Below are 213 nucleotides of genomic sequence, written 5' to 3'. Positions count from 1 at the left end.
CGTCCCCGCCTCTCCCCGGGCCCCAGGTACCTGGCGCGAGCAGAGGAGCTGACAGCTACCGACACCGAGGACTCGGCGCTCAATTACGGGGTGGTCGTCGACTGCGGGAGCAGTGGGTCCCGGGTCTTCGTCTACTTCTGGCCCCCGCACAACGGGAACCCCCACGACCTGCTGGACATCAAGCAGATGAGGGACCGGAGCAGCCGTGCAGTT

The 213-nt window shown here is 67.1% G+C and overlaps 1 protein-coding gene across 1 annotated transcript in view; it reads left to right on the top strand.

Annotated features, from left to right (window-relative positions):
• Positions 1 to 24: 24 nt before the first annotated feature.
• ENTPD7 (ectonucleoside triphosphate diphosphohydrolase 7) overlaps positions 25 to 213 on the top strand; it is a gene marked incomplete at its 5' end in the record, with an annotated part of 3,930 nt that continues 3,741 nt past the window's right edge. The window contains one exon of the mRNA XM_008935893.1: positions 25 to 213. This exon is cut by the window's right edge and continues 10 nt beyond it. Coding sequence (XP_008934141.1) covers positions 25 to 213 — 189 coding nt within the window.

This window comes from Merops nubicus, unplaced genomic scaffold, assembly GCF_000691845.1.
Source record: "Merops nubicus isolate BGI_N331 unplaced genomic scaffold, ASM69184v1 scaffold33512, whole genome shotgun sequence".
Taxonomy (NCBI): Eukaryota; Metazoa; Chordata; class Aves; order Coraciiformes; family Meropidae; genus Merops; species Merops nubicus.
Note: the sequence above shows the minus strand (reverse complement) of the source record. Positions and strands in the feature narration are given on the sequence as shown.